Source organism: Harpia harpyja, chromosome 16 (genome assembly GCF_026419915.1).
Source record: "Harpia harpyja isolate bHarHar1 chromosome 16, bHarHar1 primary haplotype, whole genome shotgun sequence".
Lineage (NCBI taxonomy): Eukaryota > Metazoa > Chordata > Aves > Accipitriformes > Accipitridae > Harpia > Harpia harpyja.
In genome coordinates, this window is record NC_068955.1 from 8,594,330 (window position 1) to 8,614,054 (window position 19,725).

General features: G+C 37.7%; 1 protein-coding gene across 3 annotated transcripts in view; it reads right to left on the minus strand.

The window, feature by feature from the left end:
• Positions 1 to 1,416: 1,416 nt before the first annotated feature.
• RLF (RLF zinc finger) overlaps positions 1,417 to 19,725 on the minus strand; it is a 53,180-nt gene continuing 34,871 nt past the window's right edge. For 2 of the 3 annotated variants that reach the window (XM_052810654.1, XM_052810655.1), the window contains exons 6-8: positions 15,493 to 15,629; positions 9,069 to 9,210; positions 1,417 to 6,573 (exon numbers count right to left, since the gene is read on the minus strand). In XM_052810654.1, coding sequence (XP_052666614.1) covers positions 1,831 to 6,573; positions 9,069 to 9,210; positions 15,493 to 15,629 — 5,022 coding nt within the window. In that variant the 3' untranslated portion in view covers positions 1,417 to 1,830. Of the gene's footprint in view, positions 6,574 to 9,068; positions 9,211 to 15,492; positions 15,630 to 15,782; positions 19,164 to 19,725 lie in introns of those variants that run through there. The other variant, XM_052810656.1, reaches the window with a different exon arrangement.

The window sequence follows — 19,725 nt, forward strand, 5'->3', positions numbered from 1 at the left end:
TTTTAAATGTTTGAATTCTTTAATACTGTCATATTTGAAGCTCTGGTTATCTAGTGGAAATACAGCTGCTTGACCTGAAACTGAAGACTCAAAACCTCAATGAATTTACTATTCATGCTGACCAGTTTTCCTTCTTTAGGCATTGAAGTTGACAGATTGCTTTGTGGGATACTAAAAAAAAATGGTAGCATACTGGTATCTCTCTAGGCACATTACCTGAAGCAGTCATCACATGTTTATTAAGGTAGCAGTTAATTTCTTTTCCTGTTTTGAGATCCTGAAGATGCAAGTTATGTTTGAACATGACACAGACTTGACATTAAAAGGTAGACTTTTTTTTTTAAAGAGACAAAAATCACTTTGGAACACACTTTAGCTACTTCAGGTGTCTGACCCTGTTGCAGGGTTAAAACCTTTTGACCTTAACTTACTTCTATTTTTAAAAGCTAGTGAGAAGATTCATGCACCATATTCCTTTCATTACAAGAAGCTTATAGTTTAGAGAAAGGAAATGACAGCAATAGATATGCAATAAACTACACTTCTCCTGCTTGGTGTACGACTTGTAATCTAACTTTTATTTTAAGGATGCCCAAATAACTTTTGTAAATGTAGTATGAAGATGCCATTTCTGCCTAGTTTTGGTCATAACACAGTTCTCCAGATAGTTTTTTAGATAGCTTGCTTCATTCCTGCAGCCAGCCAATATTCATGGTCTTTTTTAAACAACATTTCCCAAAGTCTTCTCCATTTCCTTTCCACTGCTACTTTTCAGATCACAGTATAAACCCCAAACCACTCCAACAAAACCCAAGCTCTCAATCAATAAGCAGCTGTGAATGCTGCTTGCTCATTAGCATCCTCACGGAGATTGGGAAGTGCCACTCACAGGGGAAACAGATTCTGGGCCTCATGATGTGTCCAGAAGTACGGCAAGAAATGACACAGAAGAACAAGAAACAGATCTTAAAATACTAGATTACTCTTCTGGTAAGTCTTCCAGCTAGGTTTTATTCATTATCCAAAAAGCTAACCAGGGAACCCAAAATGTGCACTGATACTTTCATGTAACACAACTCTCTTGGAAGTCTGGCAACACTCTACAAACATTTATGTTGTACCATACACTCTCAGAAGCATCTTTTTCCTTTAAAGGGAAAGATTACTAGGACTTTCTCATCTCTAAGTGGCAAGTGCTTTCTGCCTCTGCTAATTATAATTCTTTCAAGTCTGAAAAAAGCACAGAGAATATTATAAAGTGTAATACTTTACTTTTCTGTATCTGTACTGTTTCGCCAGTCTGATAAATTACCTACAAATGCATAAAACTTAAGCAACATTGTCCAATGCACTCAGAATGGTCCCAAATTCAATTACAAGTAAACCACATTAAAGACTTACTGTACAGTAAACAAATGGGTGAAAAACTGTAATTTATTGAAACTCATAACTCAAAAAATATAAGATGCTGTAGTGTACAATATGTTACACAAAGCACCCTAGGGTGCACATTCAAGTCAAGTAATAACTCCATCGCCCCCCAAACCCTGGTACCCTAGTACTTGTTCCATATACAATCATGCACATTTACTCTTCAAGAGGAAGCCCCCAGTATTCTGATGTATTAAATAGCACCAAAATCAGCATAGTCCATTGAAAAAAAATGGGGAGCTAAATTAACTTGGCCAATACTTTTGACAGATATTATACATTCATGGAATTAAACAGTCTAAACTAACCTAAACAGTGTGTACTGTAACAATTACTGTTCTAATTTGAAGTTCTCCCCATATAGCAGTAGTGGAGGCAATATGCTCTAAGCAAAACTACTTACGTACTTCCTACACAAAGCTCATCTCCCTTTTTTGTTGGAAATAAGTCTATGAGGGGTGTGGAAAACTTGGATCTTTCAAGAACAACTACTGGTCTTAAATAATGAAGCTGTTTTAAGGCAAGGTCTCCACAGTCCGTTAGTGCCTTGTCCAAGATTGCCCTCAAATTTTCTAAAGAAGGGGCAGATGACGATTCTGACAACAAGGGCTGGATTTCTGTTAGCTGCCCATGATTATTTTGGGTTATGATTACATTTTTGTCATTTACAAAGTTGTTTACTGGTGTATCCCCTTGACCATCTCCCTCCTTTTGCAAGGTTTTATCTACTGACAACTGCTCAGGCGACTCCCATTCTACTACTTCATCAAAATCATCATCGTCATCGTCATCTTTTCCCTCACTTTCCTGAATAAATTTTAAAAATGAAGACTCAAATCCCATTGGTTTATATGTCTTTAAATCAAATGGTTTGGACACTGGAGGCTTCTGAAATTTGTCTTTTGTAGCACAAAGTACATTTCTTTTTGCATTTTGATTAACTGCACTATGTTGACATCCTTCTGGGTCTTTCTCTCTTGGCAACTCTAGTTGTAAACTGGAGAAATAAGAGCTATTCTCTCTTTCACTATTTTCAGAAAAATCTTCAGTTTTACATGTAACTGTCTCCCTGATGTTATGCTCTTCAAAACAGGTGTTCTTTGAACTGTGGTTATATTTTAGAGTGCCTGAATACATAAAGGCACTGGCATCAAAACTCGCACTACTTGGATATCTTTTTTGGTCTTCATTGCTTACATCTTGAGGATCACAGTCAGTATTTGGAACAAGAGGTTTTTCACTTTCTTGCACATAGTCAGGATTAGCTGATTTATCCTCTTTAACTTTTACACTTTTTTTATCCAAGTCTAAAGCTGTTTCAGAGCAGGACTGTTTTTCAATCATTATGCCACATTTAACACAAACAACAAGTTTCTGAATCCGTTGCTCTATATACATATTGGTCATCTGATGTGTGCGCTTATAGTGCCTCACTATACTGCTTTCCAATTTGACAACAGACAAACATCCCTGAACCATGCAAGGGTACTGGGTCTGGTTAGACTTCTCTTTGCACATTTGTAGGGCTTCCTCTTTTGTTTTGAAATTCATCAAATGCTTTTCTCTACTTCTGCTAACTCTTTTAGATTTTTCTTTTAACTGCTTCCCATTCTGCTTGCTCATGTCAAAACTGTCTTTCAAGTAACTTTGTTCATTTTTATCTTTACCTTGATTATCTTCCTCCTCTTTCTGATTTCCAAAAAGACTATCATAATATTCACTATGTCGGAAATACACATGTTGAGAGTAGTGACTGTAATTTGTGAAAATTCGATCACAGCCATTAAGGTCACAATGGATTTCAAAATCTTTGTTTAATTTTTCTTCATTGGCATGTTCTTCTATTAGGTGCTGTTTAAGCTTATTAAAGGTATAAAATACAGCAGGGCACTGGGCTTGGTTACAAGCAAATCTTGCAGATTCAGCTTCAGAAAGCAGTTTTTGATCCTCTAAGTGTTCATTGTGGAAGTCACTACAATGCTTAGCAAGAGCTTTAGAACATAAAAAACGCTTACCACACTCTTTGTATTTGCATGCAAATATTTTTTTACATTTGACAATTTCCCTTTTTGTTCTTGCTTTGTCTTTTTCTAAGCAGAGCTGTTCCTTATTATACTGGTGAACAGTTCTATAATGGCGAATCAAACCTTTCTGGTTGGTAAATGCAGAGTTGCAGCTTTTATGTATACAGTGAAATGGCTTGTGGTACTTATGCAATATATAACATAAGTTTCCTTTAGCAACTGTTCTTTTGCTTCCTCTTCCCTGTCTCGCTTCCAGTTCTTCTCTATGACTGTCCAGAGAAGCCATGTTAGATGTTTTTCTTGTTACATTATTGTCTGTCTCTTCACTGGACTCCAAATCTGTCTCAGAACTACAGTCTTCCTTTTTAGGATGACACAGCTGTTCAGAGTGGTCTGAATGTTCAATGAATTCAATGTTGGTTGCACAGACAGGTGTTGGAACAGTGCTATTTTTATGCATGTCATCTGTACGTAAACCTACATGATCAATTTTTTCATTAGAACATACCTTGTGAGCTACCCTCTCACAGCCAATTTGATGTTTGTTTCTATAGTGAATTCTAAGGTGTGTTTTTCTTGTAAATGATCTTTGGCAAATATGGCACTTAAATGGTGAGTACCGATGCTGGAACATATTTAACTGAAGAACCATTTCCTTTGAATAGTTATGCTTTTTAACATAATGCATTAAGAGAGCTTCTCTGGTCACAAACTCACACGTACATCCTTGACATTCACAGAAAAATGGTTTCGCTGCCAGCTGAGTAAGATACTGGCTGGGTAAATTATCTTGTTGCTCTTGAAGCTGAAATTTTGAGGTAGTTTCATCTACTAACTCAGGGCACTTGGCATCCCTAGATGAACAGGACTGTAAAGAGCCCAAAAGAGGCTTGTGTCTTGAAGAATTCTGAATGTTAGAATTTTTTAAGCTTAGATGTTTCAAGCCTAACATTAGTTCCAGCATGTTATCTTCAATATTTGATTCTTTAGAACTGTCATAAAAAGATGTTTCTGGGGAAGAAGGACAAGTTTCTTCCTTCAGGCCATTGCTTCCTTTAGCATCTATAGTACAATACGAGCTTTCTGGAGAGTCAGCATTTGTATCTGAATTATGACCTAACTCTGTACTAATGTCTGTAAGGGATTTACTGTCCTGAGTGTCACTCAACAGATCGAGAAAGTCTTTAGTTTTCATCTCCATATTTTTTTTACCTTTGAAGTTATATGGATGGGCCCTGCGAAGGTTTTTTTGCATACTTCTGGAATTTTTGTGTGTGGAACAGCAGCCTTCAAAACCACAGGAAAGTTTTTTTTCATCAAAGCAAACTGCCACATTGGAACACTGTTGTTTCACATCTGCTGGATGGAAGACTCCTTCCTGGGACATGAGAAAACCTGGAACTGATTGATTGTGAGCCATTGTTTCAATCAGTAGAGGAGACGCCTGGCCTTGGTCTACTGCAGCATCTGTGCTGTGGTCCCCACAATGAAGGCTGCAATTACTTTCACTGTCTAGATCTTCACTGTCAGAGAGTGCTTCTTCCTTAATCTGTGGAATTTCCTGAGAGCCTGAAGGATCCAAGTTATCATTCAGACTGGAATTTTCAGATTGTTCAAGCAGCTGAGACTCTGGAAGATAACTACATTTGTCTTTTGAAACCGACTCTTCAAGTTTTAGTGTTTGCTTCACTCCCCCATTTGACACTTCAATATTATGCACTGCAAGGTGATTCTGAAATTCCGTTTTTGAATAATAAAACTTTTTGCAACCAAAGAAGTTGCAGGTGTATGATGCATCTCTGAAGTGCTGTGCCTCATGATGGTAAAGTTGCCCTAAGTCACTGAAAACAATATTACAGCCATTTAGCTCACATTTATAACGAAGATCATCATGTGTTTGTTTGTGATTGAGAAGCTCATTAACTGACCCAAATCTAGCATAACAATCCATTGACACACACATATACGGTTGAGGTCCACAGTGCACACGTTCATGCTCCCGCAAATGAAAGGATGTCATGAAATGTCGGCGGCAGAAAGCACATTTCTCTCTCCTGTTTTTCATATCCAAGTAGTGTTTTGCATTCTCATCATTGTTTTGATGTTCAGCTTTCAGATGTACACTTAAGTATTTAAACTGTTTAAATACTCTAGAACAATCTGTTCCGGGACATGGATAGATGTCTCTGTCTTGTAGTTGGCAATTTTCCAGTTGGCTAAATGTGACATATTCATGTGTGTCATTTTCAAAGTTTTCGGGCAGCTGTGGCTGACGTGACTTTTCCTGAAACACTGGAGGCGGGCTGCTGGAAGCTGTTGTCTTTTGTGGCGATCTTTCTTTTTTCAGTATTATCTTCTTTTTGGGTCTGTGTGTTCTACTAGGTGGCATTTTAACATGTTCCATTACATGTGGTACAAAAAATTCCTTTCTCTTGAACTTTTTTGTACACACTGGACACGTATAAATGCCATCTTCCATATGCATCTTAGAATGATGCAGTATTCTAGCCTCTATACACTCCCTTTTGCAGAGCACACAAAAAAATTTGTACTGAAGCCATCTCTGGTATCTTTCTGAAGAACCAATTGGTTTTTTTACTCTTGCTTTTTCTTTAGGGTGGTTCATTGTATCTTTTCCATCATAATATTTATGTTCTTTTGTCTCATCATAGTCACTAAAGAAAGTTTCTAACATGTCAGTTTCATTGATTGACATATTACAACTTGCATCGTCCTCGGAATCAGAAGCTACTTTCCCTAACAGTTTAAGGCAATGTCGTTTTAAAGTCTTCCAGTCCCAAAATTCAGGATCAAATGGCCAATATGCTTTTAAAGCTAACAGCAGCTCGCAACGGAGTGAATTTGGAACCAGTGCATTTTCTTCATCAAATTTTTGATCTGGTTGCATATAGAGCTCTTCCAACACATTAAATCCACTCAAAGTTGGCTCAAGTAAAAATTCTGTGAGCTGACAAGCTCTTCTAACTTCAAGGTCTTCTGGTAAAAGGCATGCAATTGTTTTACATACTGATGTCTTCATTTCATCGCTTCCGTTTGATCTGATCTGAAGGGCTCTCACACATAATAAAACAGACACAGCAAGTCCTGCTTCTTCTGCCTGTTTAAAACAAACAAACAAACAAAAACCAAACAAAAAACAGCCACAAAACAAATGTTACTTTTCTTTGATAAGCACATTCTCTCTAGAACTGTTCTAGGAAAAAAAACATGCAATGAGAGCATCTGATAGACTACAGCCCATTCAGAATGTATTCAGGCTTCTGAGTGTTAAGTGCCTGAGTCACTGAGCATACTCTAAAAAGTTGTAGTTTATTTTATGTGAGGAACCTCTTCTACTTTTCAAGCGAGGGCAGCCGCTTGACATTTAGTGCACTCTGTGGAGGAGTCACACAAACTAGTTTAGGCATTAGATATTGCAAAACATCTTTCTAATTCCTCTCTCTCTTCATTGAGTGACTCTCAATCATAAGTAAGTCAGACGTCTAAAACAGAATGGTGTAAATCTTCCATATACACTCCTCCGGCAGCATCCACATAGGATATTAATTCAGAACATGTGGTACTGTGTAATAAGGAAATTAATGTAAATTCACACCCTGAAACAAAATAACCTTCAACAGCATAAGCAGTAGAGTAGCAGAAATGATTCCTGATGAAGATAACTGTCATTTCACTTTCAAACATTTTCTGAGGAGTCTATGCAACTTTGAGGTGCTGCTCAATAGTGTCAGGAAGATAGCTACAAATATTACTCACATGCTGATTTTAAAAAATAATATATTCCAAATTCTACATGGACAAAATTGAAAGTTACCTTGTTCCAAAAGCATACTTTCCAGCATAAAGAATCTGAATGCATGAAGTAACTATTTAGTCATTATTAGTAAAGATAAGTAACAGTTAAGATATTTATGAATAGTGCAGAGAGATGACACGTGGCTAACACAACCAAATCCACACCAGCTCAGATGGTAAAAATCCAAAAGAACTAAAAACAAGTTAAAAGAATTAGCGAGCTCTTACACTCACCGTGCACTGCCTATTGGAAGTCATGCAATTTGCTAGAGAGCAATAAAAAAGCTATTTCCCCAGGAGGAGAAATTTTAATATGTTTTAGCAGGAAACACAGAAAGAACTGGTACATAGCTAACAATGTATTATGCTTTATATATAAAGTTCACATTCACACATGTTTTAAAAGTAGAAATAGGCCAACTTTAGAGAAACTAGGAGCAAACATTACTCTGTGCAATCACTACCGGAATTCATCTTTGCCAAATCAGAGTTCCAGACTCTCCTCTATGATCTGTCAAAAGGACAATCATGTAACCTTTTTGATCTCTACTTTGACTCTAAAACAGGGCTCTGATACTTGCTCTTCTCTTATCAAATCACACTTGATAACTCACTTGGTTCACAGGATTAACTCTGGTCAGTGAGAGTCCCAGACAAACAAACCTGAAGCTATAGAGAAATGTAATTGAAAAAAGGAACCTTGTCCGTTTTATCCATAATCCATTTGATGCCTTAACTCTGAATTAACTCATATCCATGTAAGAATGCAAAAAGATGGGCAAATTTGGGAGGGTACTGTTAATTGAAACATTCATAAAACTGAAGTTCACGTGGCAAATTCTACTCTACATGTGCAAAACTATGCTGTTCTTCAGGAAGAAATGTCTGAACTCTTTTGGAAGTGGTGACATTCCTAAGGGAAAATCCCATATCTAATTTAAGGCCCATGATCCATGTAATACTGTTACTGAAACAGTTAAAATCCTGTTATCAGCAGCTAGCTTACTTTTCCTCCATTGAAGCGTGCCTGATTCACTTTCATTCATAATTGCTCTCCACAAATCTCTCTCATATAGTGACAAGACACAGGAAATTTCAGTCTAACCAATTCCAAGAGTCAGAGTAGCCATCAAAGGAAGACAAAAACATCCTATTGAGCAACTATCCAGATTAACCATAGCTATCCCTTCTGCTCTGCTTAAGAACAGCATGCTATATTTGCCTCCTGGGTAGATGGATCAATTGAAGTCTTTCCATTATGCCTCAAACAGAGATTATGAGTTTATAAAAATTGCTGTTAGGCATCTCTCGAACCTTTCTGTAACTTTCTAAAGATAGGCATCAGAATAGAAGGTAGAATTCCACATGTGACTGTATCACACATTTTGGAGAAAACCCATTTTCTCAGAATACAAAAATACAAGACATTTCAGCCAAGTCACCATCTCTTAGAGATGCTGCAGAAGATTTTTGCTGTGCCTCACTTCTAAACAGGCATCAGATCAAAACACAGCTATGCTTTGTTTGCAAAATACTGTTATAGTGTATTTTCAGAGTAACAAACAAATTATTCCACACTGATTGAAGGTAACTTCAATGTGTCAAGCTGACACAAAACTACAATGGTAGGCATTTTTCAGAGATTTTTATTAGTAAGTTATTAGGCACTTAATCAGAAAGTATGAATAATGAAATAAGCTATATTTCATATCGGTTCAGTACAATTATTAAGAAAATAATAAATTCATGTAAACAGTTCTGGCTGCATCCAAGGACTCTGGACTGCAGCTTACTTACTTCAGATTGTATGACTCTTATCAAGAAAAATAAATGCTGTAGTGTCTTGGCAATGATGCCAAACTGACGACATCTCTCCAAAAAGGAATCTAAAGAAGGATCTATTCTTCTCTGCAGTTTACTCCAGAAAAGTGTCAGTTCCCTGCAAAGAGTTGAAAGCAAAATGTAAGAACATTACAGATACACAGAATTTGTCCAGTCTACACACTTTAGTTCAGAGTTGATGCCACAACAATTTGTTATTAAAAACCAGCACACACTTCAATCAGGTCTCCATCTCTGAGAGATGCTGAAGAGAACTTTTACTTTGCCTTACTCCTAAACAAGCATCACATCAAGACACAGTATATCTCCTGTTATCTAATGGGGAAAAACACTGGCAATGGGATTCATGTCACTTAATGCAGGCATCTATAGCTGCACAGACTTCCTTTCTAGACAAGAACCACCCCCCCGCCACGCTTGCAAAGCCTTAACTTTTCACATAGAAATTTAAAATAGGTAAGATGAATCATAATGTAAAGTAGCCACTTCCCTCCCACTAGGCAAGTAGCTTAGATGTTGACACCTGCATTCAAATGATGTAACTCACTCAGTGCTTTAAAGGATACCTCTAACAGAACACGCTTTGTAAAGTGTTACATAAGGAATACGTAAGCTGAGGGCTTTGTCTACTGTCTTTGAACAGTTATGTGCTTTACTGTTTGTAGCATTTGAGCACAGAGCTGTTCTGTTAAGCAATTTATTATAACCAAGGCAACACAGCCATTGAATGATGCAATCTGTCACTTTGTGTTGCTTTGCCATCTCAGTGAGTGCCACAGAAATGGAAAAACACCAGAGTGATAGGATCTGTGTCTTTTATATCACTTGAAAAGTTTTTCTTACGTTCCTTTAGTAGAGCAAATGTCACCTTTGCTAATTTAACCACTCTGTGCATCAAATTATACATATAAGTTTCTAGAAGCAAGGTCAGTTGTAGCCTCTAGAACCAAAAAACCAAGAAAACACACCTAGGCAAACTTTACACTGAATATTGGCAAGGTTCTTCCTTTGAATTATTGCAATCCTACTCTTGGACCCTAAGCCAAGTGAAAGGGAATGAGGCCTTGTTAAGGATTTGACATGGGATACATTTATTGCACAAAAATGGACAATATTTACTGGTTACAGTTTTGGGGTTTTTTTGTTTGTTTGTTTGGGTTTTTGTTTTCTTTGTTTGTTTTCTTTAAAGGCCTAGAAATGCAGTTAACAGCCTTTCATAGTCAGGAAGAGACAGCTGAGAATCTAGATAGGTCTATAAGAAACTAACATACAAGCAGTACAATTCAAGTTGTTTTAATTTTAAATCCTAAAACAGAACTAGAGAGGAAAAAAAGGTATACACCCAGAATATTAGCAACTTTTTCTACTGCCCTTTTAGCCCCAAGAAGCTGACAAAATTTAACTGAACATCAGGATGACTAACATGGAAGAATTGTATGAAGGGAAGTTTATGCAAGGAAGGCATAAAATATATACATATATATAGAAGTGTTACAAAAAAATTTAACTCAGGATTACCACAACAGAAACAAAACAAACTTGAAAAATAGCTTATCAAGACATCAGTCATTTTGTATATCTATTCAGTACATTTACACAGTTGGGAGTTGGAAGAATAGTGAGAGAAGGGCTTCACTCTGGATAATCCCTTATTCCTAAGAGTTTTTGGCAGACCAAAAAGTTTTCAGGGTTTGCCCTGTTCTCTTTCTCATCCCATCCCTTCTTTCTGCAAAGCTGAAGTATGCTGTTGGAAGGGGTCCTCAAGGATGGTGATGTGTAAGTGTTCCTCAAATAACCTTCATATATATAAAAAGGCAAGAAAGGACAACTCTCAGTATTTGGGCAATTTTCCATTTCAAAAGTGATGTGAGGCAGTGCAGAGAACAGAAAGAACTCCAGACAGACAGATACCTAGTAATACTTAGGAAAAAAACCCCTCTTACTACCATATCAGACCAAAGAGAAGTTTTTTTAAGTTGTTCTTAGCTACAGTTCATACTTAATGCCACTTGTGTAATGCTAAGGATTACATTATTTTATGGATTGATGAACTGCCTGACTCCTTGGAGACTAAGGCAATCAGCTAGCTCAGAACTACTGACCACAGCAGCACTACTTCTTAGATAAAGTTCCAAACACAGCAGATAACTCCACTCTCAAAAGTAGCATTACACGTTATTTTATGATTATCAGCAACAATCATTGCAAAATCTTCCAATTTTGGTGAAGAATAACATATACAAACCTAAGTTTGCTTTCATCTTCAGCTGTGAAATGAAGCTTCACACCAACAGCACTAATTCACATACATCTATGGTTTACTAATCTTCTCTTGGAGGTAAAGACTTGAGGCTACAGGATGAGCTGAGCTAAGCTAATCAAATAGCTTAACCTCTCTAATATGCAAGAATAATAATTAGAGGTTTGTGCTGGGTTAGAGAGTTAGCACTGTGCCATCAGGAAGATGCTAGAGCAGTGAAGACAGGAGGGAAGGGAGGTTAAGTTTTCCCTTTCTAGACTGAGAATGATGTTACAGCTTAACAGATTTAACAGCTTACAACTTCCAGAAGCACCAGTGTTGCACTTCTTTGCTGGAACTTGCCTGACCACATAGTAAAACTAATCAAGCATTAACCTGTAGAAAGCTATACACACTTTTGGCTGGGTTAGATTAATGTGCTTGCTACAGGTCAGATGGGCCCAGAGCCAGAACAACAGACGAGGCAGACTTGTGCAGCTAGCACAATATGACAAGAATTTATCTTCCACTTTGTGGTAGCAGCAAACTGTTAGGACTAGCTCAAGTATTATGGCACCAAAGCTCCATCTTCATCCACTATGTAAGACACTCATCCACACTAATAAGAATCTCAAAAGCATCCTCACTTTCACATGCTGTTCACAACTGTCGACTGGTCTTTTCCTCTGTCTAAACCAGAACACTTTCAATCTGGATCACTTATGCTGGTTCACTCTGACACTGCATAAAGTAAGATACAAAGCAGAATAATGGGAATGGGTGGCTGGCAGCAAGCAGGATAGCACTGGACAACATTGCTTGCTTGCAGCGTCTGTTAAAGGGCAGTCAGGGGCTAGCAGAAAATGTTTCATCAATGTACTGCTACTCTAAAAATCAAGAAGGACGTGATCCAGAAAATCCTGCAGGAAACAGTTTTATTTAAGGATCCTACAGGTGAGTGGAACATTTCCAAGTACATATGCTAGGGCTTGTCTGTTGCACCGAATCCATAACAGCACAAAGAGAAGCTGACTTGCAAACGACACTGTACCAGGGGGTCTCTGTTCTTCTTACTCCCTGCTCTCCTCTCAAAGATTTTCAGTAAATGTTTTAGTCACCACTCAGTTCTGGTCTATCAAATTACGTAATGCATCAGAAGTACACTATGAAAACTGATTAAAGCTTAAATCATTTATTGACTTGAAACACTGTTATGCAGGCTTATGATTAAATACACACAACAAAAAGCTACATTTTATTATTAACAATCAAAATGCAAAAGGTGTCAATGACATTGCTAGAAAAATTGTAAGTAGAGTCCAGATCATCAGTAGATCAAGCATCACACAGTAAAATAACCTCTCAACTACAATCCTGTCTTTCTGAACCAGACAGGACCTTCTTTGAAGTGAATTAAGCAATTGCTGCCCCTTAAAACCAGCAGCTGGTCACAGAAAGGAGTATGTCTCCGTTTATGTATTCAATTTAACTAAGTATTTTAAGTGTATATTTATGCTGTACTTAAGCCTATATAATGGCTAGCAAGCAACCTCTAGCATGTGATTCCTCCACATCAGTTTTAGCTGTAGGATAAGGTTAAATATGCATATTACGGCAAATCCTTCTTAACATTTCCTGTCCTTCCAGTCAGCTCTGACATTTGTCACGCTTTTGACTGACCTCAATTTACTAATGCAGAGAAAGCAACATTACCTTATGCCTTTTCTAGGGTACTGATTCAAATCAGCTCTGCAATGATTTCAGTGATCACCACAGTTTGTATGGGGCAGAAGCCTCCTCATTTTTGTGAGCCATAATATCCACTACATCTGTAATGTGTAATCTCATGCCTCATCAGTTAAGCTGGCTGATCTGACAAAAGTAATCCTCCAAATCAAAAGTTTTATGTCATATCAACCACTTGAATTCATCTACCTTGTGGCTAAACAATCACTAGATCTGCATCTGCCACAAGGAAAGTCAGTGGAGGTCAATAAAAAAGGCCACTCCATCAAACAGCAGTTCACCATTAGACCAGCAAGGCATCCTTATCTTCAAGCAAGAGTACTTTTTAAACAGACTTAGAGGTACAGCCTCAAAGTGAGAAAGTAATCTGATGGTCAAGAAGTATTACACCAGTTTCACAAGACAGGAGTCCATCAGAAGGTGAACTTCTTCAATCTGGGCTCCAGCATCCTGGAAGCTTTGCTCTTCAGTGGGTCCAGACCGCATCAGTTGTGTGGAATTCTGTTGTACAAGGAGTGCTATGTACGGTACTAGAATTTGAATTTATACACCTATACAATTTCAGGGTTAGACAGAAGACTTAATTCTCCTGTCTTGTCCCTGGGGAAAGGCAGCTGGAAATTGAGGAGTTTGTCCAGACAGCAGCAGAGGGGGCAACTGTGGCATGCATGGACACTTGGAAGTTCTAGAGGCTGACTGTTTTTTGCTACCAAAATGTGTCATTAGAGCCATGTCCAAAGAGATACAAGGCTGAAGTCCATCCTGTTGTCTCTTTTTAAAGAAAAAACCAAAACCAACTAAACAAACAAACAAAACCCAACAACTAACATTCTTTCAGGGTGAACTAAATGATTTGCTGTTGTCCAAGGAGACTTGTTAAGCAGTTCTAAAAGCTGTATCCCTAAGGTAAAAATGAAGAGACTTGGACTTTATGTGTAGCTGAGACTTTGAAACTATTGGGACTGGAGAACAGACTTCACTGATTTAGCATTTATTGTTACAGAATAACATCTCTCTTTTCTGCCAACAACTGTGGGTAGATTTTTCGCTTGCAGTATGAAGTCTGAACTGCAACGAATTAGAATTTGAATGAAACTTTCAGGTCCTGTAACTCCAATCTACATTTTCTCCTGACTGAGTCTGGAGATACCAATTAGAGCTGTAGATTTCTCATCTCTATCCTAGTCTGGCCCATGATGGGGCCTGCCTAAGGCTAAGTCTACACAAAACATGGTGCAGCTGTAACATGAGTAGGTACTTCCACGTCAGCTTTAAAATTGGCTAGCCTAGGTGACAAGCAGTGAAGGCTTGAAGACACAAATGTTAGCACAGTCTAGAACACAAGTATGTTCCTACTTAGAGAAGGTGTTAGCAGTCCCCTTTGACTCTTCCACAAGTTCATTTCTCTCTACAAGGTATGTTTTTGCTCAAAAAGACATTTCTGGCCTGAAACAGAAGCAATATGTAAATACTTCTGGCCTTTTTGTACAGATGATTGGACCAGGCTAATCATCCTGCTGACACTTAAGTGCTACGAAAACTTTTCTTAATGGCATTAAAATGTGGAGTGAGTAAATGAACAATGCCACAGCTGACCGAATCCAAATTCCCAAGATATACTTGAGATGTCTGGTAATGTAAAACTTTATCCAGACCAGCGTTTAAACAGGAGAAAACTACACATTTAGCCATGCCTTGAAAGCCAAAATTACAAACCCATTTTGTAAGGGACAGAAAACAGCTTCCCTGCTTTGGCTCTAACAGTTTGCCACTGCTGAAACAGAGATGCAAAAAGTTTTGTATCTCCAGCCAGTTAAGACGGCAGACAAGTTTTATAGTCACAATTTGGCCAAGATCTAGTACTGCAATTCTCAGAGTTATAGAAATTACAAAAATATAAAAAGGCTCTCAGGGAGTGGTGGTGAAGTTAAAGGGTGCTGCCTCTGCACATTCCTACTACTTACATCTCTGTGGAAGAAGTGAAAAAAGGCAAACTCTCAGGGGTCTAAGTATTCTAGAGGGAAGAACTGAATTACAACATACTTTGTGGAACCACAAAGCTTAGGGGTTTAATATCAACCCAGACAGCACTGATCCAGCACTACTTACAGAGCTACCATATTGCTGAAGCATTACTGTTAATGCCAACAATGTAAGTGCTGTTTCGTTTTTAAATGATTTAAACATTACTTTTGTCTAACTGCTCTATTACTGTAGCAAGATGAGGCCTTTTTCATTTTGTCACAAGTTATCTAGAAGGTACTTCAGTCTGATGTACTTCTCAAGTTAAAGATATATCCACATTCTCTACATATTTTTGTACAATATTAGCTCAATTCTCTTGCACTGAAGCCAGTGAGGAAGTTAGGAGTAGCAGTAATACTTATTACTTACCAAGAGCAATACACATTTGCTGTTTGAAGCTGATGAGTAAGGTATGTTGTACAAAGAACAAATGCAGTGTTTTCTTGTCCCTCCGATTCCAGATTACATATGATGTCCAGTACTTCTTTGCAATCCACCTTTGCAATCTTAAAGAAAAAAAAAGAAAATTAAAAGAAAAGGCACTTTATTCTCAGCATGTTTACAAAAGAAATGCATGTGTACTGTATCAAAGGAAATGGTCTCAAAACACACAAACAAAACACTATGTCTCTTTTTAATACCCAGAGTTCATACCACACCTTTCAGCTACAGAATGGCATGAGAAGTTCACATATGTTAGTTCTGATCCTTTCTCAGTATTAGTTTTCTTTGGGACCACCTTCCATTTTGGGCAGCTTAGCAAAATACTTATATACAGGCAACAGTCTCTCTAAAACTTCCCATTCCATCTCTGCAGTTGCAGGCATCCCTGTTCTCCTCTTGAAAATTAAAACCCATGTCCAAAAAGGTCAAGAGATGTGATAAAGCCAGTTTCTCGTCCTCTTTGTCCTAAGTGCTGATTCTGAACAATCACACTCCAAAGCATGATGTTAAAAATAGAAGTGTTTAGAGTAGAGACAAATCCCATGGAAGTTCTGGAAAGCATACTTAAAGGTAGTACCATGTATCAAAACAGGGCATTAGCTTGGTTATAAGCCAATTATTTTAGACCACAAACAGTAATTATGAAGTGCTTTTACTATTAAGACACTATTTTTAATACATTTTTTCCACCAGATCTATTCCACTTCACACAATAGGCTGTATTCAAGCAACATCTACTTTAATCAGCTGTTGCTACTATAAACAATTCAAACCTCTTGTTAATCATGAAAAATAATGATATATTTTAACTTCCCATTGTTCTTTCTATACCAAACTAATTTTCACAGACATCTCATTCAGCAGGAAGAGCAGAAGCCGGTATATTACCCCATAGACACTTGACAATGGAGTTCATTGAGCAATGTCAACATTTTCTAGGGTCCACTGACTTTTGATGTTCAACTTGAAACCCATGACTGACCTTTTCCAGCACACTTTTTTAGAGCAATTCAAAGCTGAAAGTTCTTGCAGATGTGTCAGTTCTGCATTTGAAGACTAAAGTGTAGCAGATTATTTTGGTCGGGGGTTTTGTTACTGACTCACCTCTGGCAAGACAGAAACCTCAAGAACTGATTTAAGTGACAACGCTTTGCTAACTAAGGGGACACACATCATTCCTCCTTGCATGCCAGAGATAATAAGCACTTACAATATCTGCAAATCAAGTGCCACCTCCATCAGGTTGCGGAAGATGGAAAAGCAAGCCCATACCAATGGCCACATGAAAGAATTTTGAAGGTGTTCACCACTGCACAGGAGAGAACAGTGCTGTTCTAGCTTACAGATTAAAAAAAAAAAACCAAACCCAAAAAGGATACTGCTGCATATCATCTCCCTCCAACATCCTTTGCCAGCAGTACCTTTCTTACGTTCTCATCTACCTTCAGTACTTACAGGCACACAGGCTTTCAGCTTATGTGGGAAGTCCAGCTGAATACATGTCTGATAGCTCCAGTCTTTTCACAGTATTCTACCACCTCCACTCATTCATTCCTATTCTTTATAGATTACCATTTCCATCAGCACATTTTATAAAGCAAATTAGGAAAACAAAGCTAAGTGACCCAAACTTTTGTCTTTGATAATTTCCACAATTACATACTACCATCTCCTCAATACTGCAGCAAACATTCTTAAGTAACGCAAGAGGCTGCCTGCAATGGTTTGATACAAGCCTGATCTTCCAAGTCTTGGTTTTTAGAAAAACAAAAATTGTCAGTGCATGTAAATATGGGATGTGTTTCCTCCACAGATCTGAAGACAACGCGGCAGCCTGTGATCTACTTGGCCAGGCATCACTTGACAGAGACCATGCTCAGCTTCCCAGTTCCATTAAAGGAACAATCACTGAACAACACTACCACTGTTTGAAAAACTACAAACTTAAAACCTACTTACTAGGGTTTCTTAGGGTACAGAATGAAAAAACCCACATTTTTAATAGCCATCAGTTACTCTTCACTCAGACTTACACTGTAACAAGACCTTGAACTTCTGCTGTGTGCTGGACCAGCAGGAACAGCACAAACATCGGCTCCAGCAACAGGCATATCTGTGGTGCTTCGAGCAGCCTGTTGTCACACAGCACATTGGATTCGCTCTCCTTCTCACATAGAAATCTGATTCTTTTTGGCCGAACTCACTCGTATTCAGGACATTAGCTACTGTGTAAGCAACAAGGCAATTTGTTTTCAAGTCCTGTTTATTTCAAACTTTGTCAATGGATCCATCTCATTTCAGACCTTGGGTTTTTCTTTTGTCATTTGGTTTCTTGTTGTTGTTTTTTTTGTTTGTTTTAAATAATATTTAAGACAAAAAGTCCAAATGCACAGCTTGAAATCACCCAACAATATCCAGTCAGTCACTTAAGTGACAAACCTGACACTTAGTAAATTAAGGTGTCTTTACTAAACCTGGAATGCTGACCAGTGCTTCTGTTATTGTTAGAAACCCAACAAGACCAACAGCTGAATGAAATTTCAGAGACTACAAAATGAACAGTACTAAGATATTTTAAATTAGAATTATTGAAAAATGCTGCCATCCTCCCTACATTCTGTTAACAAGAAGGATGCCAGTTTACTCCTCAAAATTATTCCATGGAACATATAAGCATGTAAGATTTATCTTGTCTTTGTCTTCCATGTCATTGTAGTTTGAAGAAAAAGTTTTAACATTACAAAGATATTTCATTTCTTGTGTCGTCATAAAAATTGCCTACCACTAACCTAAGCCTTCTACCAGTTTTTTAGTAGGACATCATGTTAATACTCCTTAAAGAAGGGGAACCCAACCTGTTTATCTAGGGAGACTTACCCTCCTTTCAGGAGCTAGATATACCATGAACCAACTAAAGGCAATTTACTCTCAGCTCAGAGACTGTAAATTCTCCCTAGCTGAGTTGGGACAACATACTCTTGAGTCTGTAAATGCAGGCTACTCTTCTGCAGCATATTACCTTATTTACATTAAATAATGCTGCTACAGCTGCGAGAATTTGGGAGCTGCTGCCTCAAAATTTAATAATAGAACATGTTTTATATCAAAAGTATTTCACGAAGCATAGACAGTTTGCAGGGCAAGGAAGACTTAGGTTAAGCTCTTGTAATCTTCCAATCAAATTAGAAATTACAGAGGGAAGAGAACACTTGGTTTAACTTAACAATGGAAACAACAAAGTAACTAAGAATATTTTTGCAAGCAAACTCGTGACAAGCAACTATCCTTTCCCAGTGTTTTAACAAGCTTCATTGTCTTTTCCTCTTGCTCTTTTAAGCATACAACCCAGGAACAATTCCTTATTCTGCAGACAGTGTCTAGAGACAGTCTCCAAAAGATGACTGTTCTTAAGCTTCCCAGTTGAATTTTTTATGAATGGGATAATGGGCATTTGCTTAAATTCATACTTGAAGTGCTCTAGTCTCAGATTTTTGAATGGTCTTTCACAAAGTCCAGACTCAAAAAACCCTACTTTGATGACAAGAGATGGCTATATGGAGCTCAAATGCAACCTAGAAAACAATCACACTGACACTGTACAGAGGTGACCAGTTATGATAAAATCAAAACCAGATTGATTGGTTTAAACTTATTGGTTCATTTTAAAACCCTGTTTTATTGCTACACGTGGCTGGCACTTGCCTTGCAGAGAAAGCCATCTCAGATTATGGAACATTTGGGGCTTCATGCTTTTTGCAATAGTAAAGAGTGTTATTAACTACTTGTGAACTACTGTGTAGGAGAACCTCTTTAATTAGCATTTTAATTGGTTCAATAAAATTGACAAATTCAAGCCAATCATTGGAATCAGTAAGCCAGACAGCAATTCTTAGTTCTGTTACTTTCTATGTTTCTCACTGAGCAGCATGAGATTCGTGGGAACAAATAATTACATAATCACATTATTTGTTATATGTGTGCCTTAGGATCAATTCAAGGTACCAGAAGGTACCAGAAATGCAAGGGACAACTTTATATATATAGTGTATATACACACACAGAGTTACAACCATATATACACACATGCATATATGTATGTACATACATATATATACACATGTATATATGTGTGTTATTGCCTATAATAGAGATAGAAGT